General features: G+C 45.0%; 1 protein-coding gene across 1 annotated transcript; it reads left to right on the top strand.

Moving 5' to 3' along the window:
- The first annotated feature begins 508 nt into the window (after positions 1 to 508).
- On the top strand, positions 509 to 2447 carry LOC128737026 (CWF19-like protein 1 homolog). Its single transcript, XM_053831570.1, has 4 exons — positions 509 to 606; positions 665 to 831; positions 892 to 1321; positions 1387 to 2447. The coding sequence occupies exons 1-4, from the start codon at positions 587 to 589 to the stop codon at positions 2363 to 2365; spliced, it is 1596 nt and encodes a 531-aa protein (XP_053687545.1). The 5' UTR covers positions 509 to 586; the 3' UTR covers positions 2366 to 2447.
- The last annotated feature ends 1645 nt before the right edge of the window (positions 2448 to 4092 follow it).

The following is a 4092-nucleotide window of genomic DNA, read 5'->3' as shown; positions in this document are numbered from 1 at the left end:
ATAACTCTCACTCGTTCTGTTTGACAGTTGGCTTATCCGCCCCTTTCAAATGTTGGTCGACATTTTCGCACACACGAGATCAGCCACATTTGACAGCCACTTCACCCGACCCCCCGGCACATCGCCATTTTTCTATGACTAAAATCTAAACGTCAAAAGCACTGGGCGGGAAATCAGTTCATAGAAATTCTATGGAGCGGCCATTGTTGTTTGGGGCCCAGCATCGAGGGGCCCATCAGTATGGGGGTACTGTCAAATCATATGTGAGAGTGTATTGGTGACAGCGGGCTGACTTCACCCCGTAGGATTTACTGCCCTCCAAAATGAAAGTTTTCAAGTCTGAAATTGAAATATTTCATTTTTTTCGGGTGAGATTCTTGGTGGGCGAATTCACAGAAGTCGTAATTTTTTGGCTCTTTTTTGTATAATGTTTGCGCAATGCGCATTTGTAAGGATCGAGAAACATAAACAAAGTGGTAGCGTGCTGTTTTCTTGGTTTTCAGTTTTCTGTGACTTTAGTTTCAGAGTTTTAAAAGGAGAAGTTTAATATATTTTTCCACACCAGTGAAAATTTTGCCCTTATTTAATGGAAACCAAACAGAAAGTGTAAGTTTGGTCGAATATTTTATAGTACTGATGCTATAACCGATATTTTCATTGTCAGTCTAATAGTTGGCGACGTAAATGGGAAGCTGAAATCGTTCTTCGCGCGCATCGAAAGCGTAAACAAAAAGACCGGTCCGTTCGATTTGGTGCTTTGTGTCGGCGATTTCTTTGGACCATCGCCGGAGGTGGCCGAACTTGCAGGTTATAAAAGCAACCAAAAGAAAGGTACCTAAATAAAATTGATGCCTAATGTTAAACCACGAGTACTGACCAGTGTTATTGTAGTTCCGGTCCCGATTTACATTCTTGGTCCGAACGACGAAGCAACGGCAAAATTTTACGCGGACACACAGGATGGTGATATTTGCGAGAACCTAAGCTATCTAGGCAAAAGGGGAATTTATTGCACTTCGAATGGTCTAAAAATTGCGTACGTCAGTGGAGTGGAAGCGGAGGGTGGTTCCGGCAGATCCATTCCCGAGTGGAAGTTCACCAAGGAGGATGTTCAAGCTGTGAGAGATTCTTGCTTCGCAAGTAAGTCCAACATGGGTGACTATAGAGGCGTGGATGTATTGGTTACTTCACAATGGCCTGCGGGCATTCGAGACGATGTGAAACAAGGTTCCAAGCAGATTGCTTGGCTAGCCAACACAATTAAGCCGCGATATCACATTTGCGGATTAAATGGAGAATATTATGAGCCTGCTCCTTACAGGTATGCCGGGATGGGTAAATTATGATGATGAAATTTTTCTCATTAAATTGTTAAAAACATTTTAGAAGCAAACCTGATAAAAACACCCAAATGGAGTTGGCTACACGCTTTATTGCGCTGGCTGATTTCGCTAATCAAAACAAAAGAAAACATATCTATGCTTTAGTTTTGACACCGGTGGATAAGATGCGTATTCTTGAGCTGATTCAAAAGACCACGGATGAAACAGTTTCCCCTTATGCTAACATGAGTTTTCAAGACGAAGGACGGAACTCTGGGCGTGAAAGGCACGGAGATCAGTATTTCTACGACATGAATACCTATGATGACTCTCGTGGCAACAAAAGACGGAGCCAAGGGAACAATCGCATAAGCGGTAATCAAGATCCGAAGCGGCAGAGACCAAACTTTGACCAGGAGAAGTGCTGGTTTTGTCTGTCGTCCGATTCGATCGAAAAGCACCTTATCATCTCGGTGGGAGATCACTTTTATCTAGCATTGGCTAAGGGACCGATCAATGATACTCACATTTTGATATTGCCCATAACGCATATACAAAATGCTTCGCTGTTATCGGCCGATCAGTGGGCTGAACTGAACAAATTCAAAGCCGCTTTGGCTCAGTTTTTCAAAGATCGCGAAGAACAGATCTTTCTATTTGAGCGCAACTACAAATCTTCTCACCTGCAGATCAATGCGATTGGGATCGATAACAACGTAGCTTGGAAAATCAAACACGTACTTGAGGATAAATCGGAGGAACACGGCATTGCACTGGAAACGACCGCGCAGGCAAAATCTCCGGCAGAGCTGCCACAGAAAACGCCGTACTTCGTAGCGGAACTGCCGGATGGTACGATGATGTACACCAAGCAGATGAAACAGTTCCCGCTGCGCTTCGGTCGTGAGATTATTTGTGCGGATAATTTGCTCAACTGCGAGGAAAAGATCGACTGGCGACAGGGCACCGATGATAAAGCGACCGAGGAAACGATGGTGCAGAGTTTTCGTGAAAGCTTTAAACCGTACGATTTTACCGTTTGACCGGACGATGATGCTTTAGAAGCTGACGGAGACATTCAGTAAAGTGTAATTCGAAATTCACTATAAACTGTAAAAATGTATAAAGAAGCTGTGTTTCTGGCATAAAATGTTTTTGAATTAAACAATTATACGGGCTATGTTATTGTAGTCCATATTTTCAGCTTAAAAATTCGTTTGGTATTAGTTTTTGAAGATAATGCGCTCTAAATAATTTGTCTTTTTAACTATATTTTGAACTTTTAGTTATTAAACTCCGACAGATTTTGTCAATAATGGTATAACGCGATCCGTGTCTGTGAATGAATGCTTGGGGGTCTGAGTGAGTTTTCCAAGGTCGAACAGAGTACCAAAAGACCTCAGTCAATTTCTCCCTGTGTTCCAAGCTGGTAAAGGACAATTGAGTTTTCTTCATAGCAGATTATTACCATCATTATGGAAACCAATTTTACCAAAAACAACAACCCGAAAAGTTGATGTAGAACACCGGAGGTGTACATGTAACGTTCGAAGATAGTTCGAGAGATCAGGATCCCTGATCCTGAACTCTCCATCAGGGAATAAGGAGAGTTGCACAGATAACCTTCACATCCGTCGACGCTGTCAAAGGCTGACAGCTCCGGTTAGCCGGTCAAACAACACAGCAATTCGCAACGATGACGGCAGAAGTTGCATCGCAACAGGACCTACGCTCACGTTGAAGTGCAAAAGCTTGCCCTTCTGCCTGCCGACCATCCGGGTCAGCGGGATCTGATCACGCTTGGCTGATATGGCGTCGTCGAACATGAACAAAGGGTCCTAGTAAAAAGAGACCACGCAACCGAACCTACGCGGGTACTGTAGCATCAAAATCACCTTCGGGGGTCACATACAGGCAAATCATAGAGGCTTTCAGCGTAGCCATATCCATGGTTGATTATCCCACTTTTCTGCTCAATACAAGTCAGCTATAGACTGTGCGCAGCGATGAACGCTGCTCTGACCAGAATACGGTCAAATTGCTAGAGCAAATAGCATCTACTCTCGTTCCGTGGGAAGACGCACAACTACGTGCCCACAACTTGAAGGACCTGCGGAAGGTTCATACCTTCATAGGGTACTTGCACAAAAGTGACGGATCCACCGACGAGAGAATTTTACGATTTCTTTAAAATCAAAATGACGGCTTTTCAATGCAACCATGGCTGGCTGTCGGCTCAGCTGGCTCTGCTGCAAAGTCGAAGAGCGAAACTCCCGGCTGGGAGTTCCCCGCCACCACCAGACCAGACAATGCTATTCTGCAGCGTTAAGGACGGAATGTGTGCAGCTTCCCTTCGAAAGTGCCCCTCTGCCACCTAAACAATGCGACACTGCAAAGACTAGAAAAGGGTGTGACAGAAACCTTGTAAAAGGCGCAAGCAGCAACCGCCTGTCAATAGTAATCAATCTCAGAGGCTCGATCCGTTTTAAGTGCGGGTCGGACATCTGTAGCCTGTCGCCTAGCAGTAGCAGTAACCGAAGGCTGCCGGAGAATGCGCGCCGACCGATCAAACTCAGAGAAAACACTGCTGGCAAGTGGCACCCGTTCGCCAGGATTCGATCCCCTATTGGAAAATAACCAACTTTCGCACTATCCATGTGATCGTTCACCACGTCAAGGGCACACCTAGTGTGCTATGTTGGAGGTTCTGCTGCTCTAATCCAGGGGATATGGATCAACGATCCCAAATCTCCGTCTTGCCCGGAGCCAA

Source organism: Sabethes cyaneus, chromosome 2 (assembly GCF_943734655.1).
Source record: "Sabethes cyaneus chromosome 2, idSabCyanKW18_F2, whole genome shotgun sequence".
In the NCBI taxonomy this organism is placed as follows: Eukaryota; Metazoa; Arthropoda; class Insecta; order Diptera; family Culicidae; genus Sabethes; species Sabethes cyaneus.
The sequence above is the reverse complement of the archived record's forward strand: the minus strand, read 5'-3'. Positions and strand labels throughout refer to the sequence as shown.

Coding starts and splice junctions, on each gene's coding strand:
- LOC128737026 (XM_053831570.1), top strand. CDS start 587: ATGGAAACCAAACAGAAAGT. Junction 832..891: donor TAAAAGCAACCAAAAGAAAG/GTACCTAAATAA, acceptor GTGTTATTGTAG/TTCCGGTCCCGATTTACATT. Junction 1,322..1,386: donor TATGAGCCTGCTCCTTACAG/GTATGCCGGGAT, acceptor AAAACATTTTAG/AAGCAAACCTGATAAAAACA.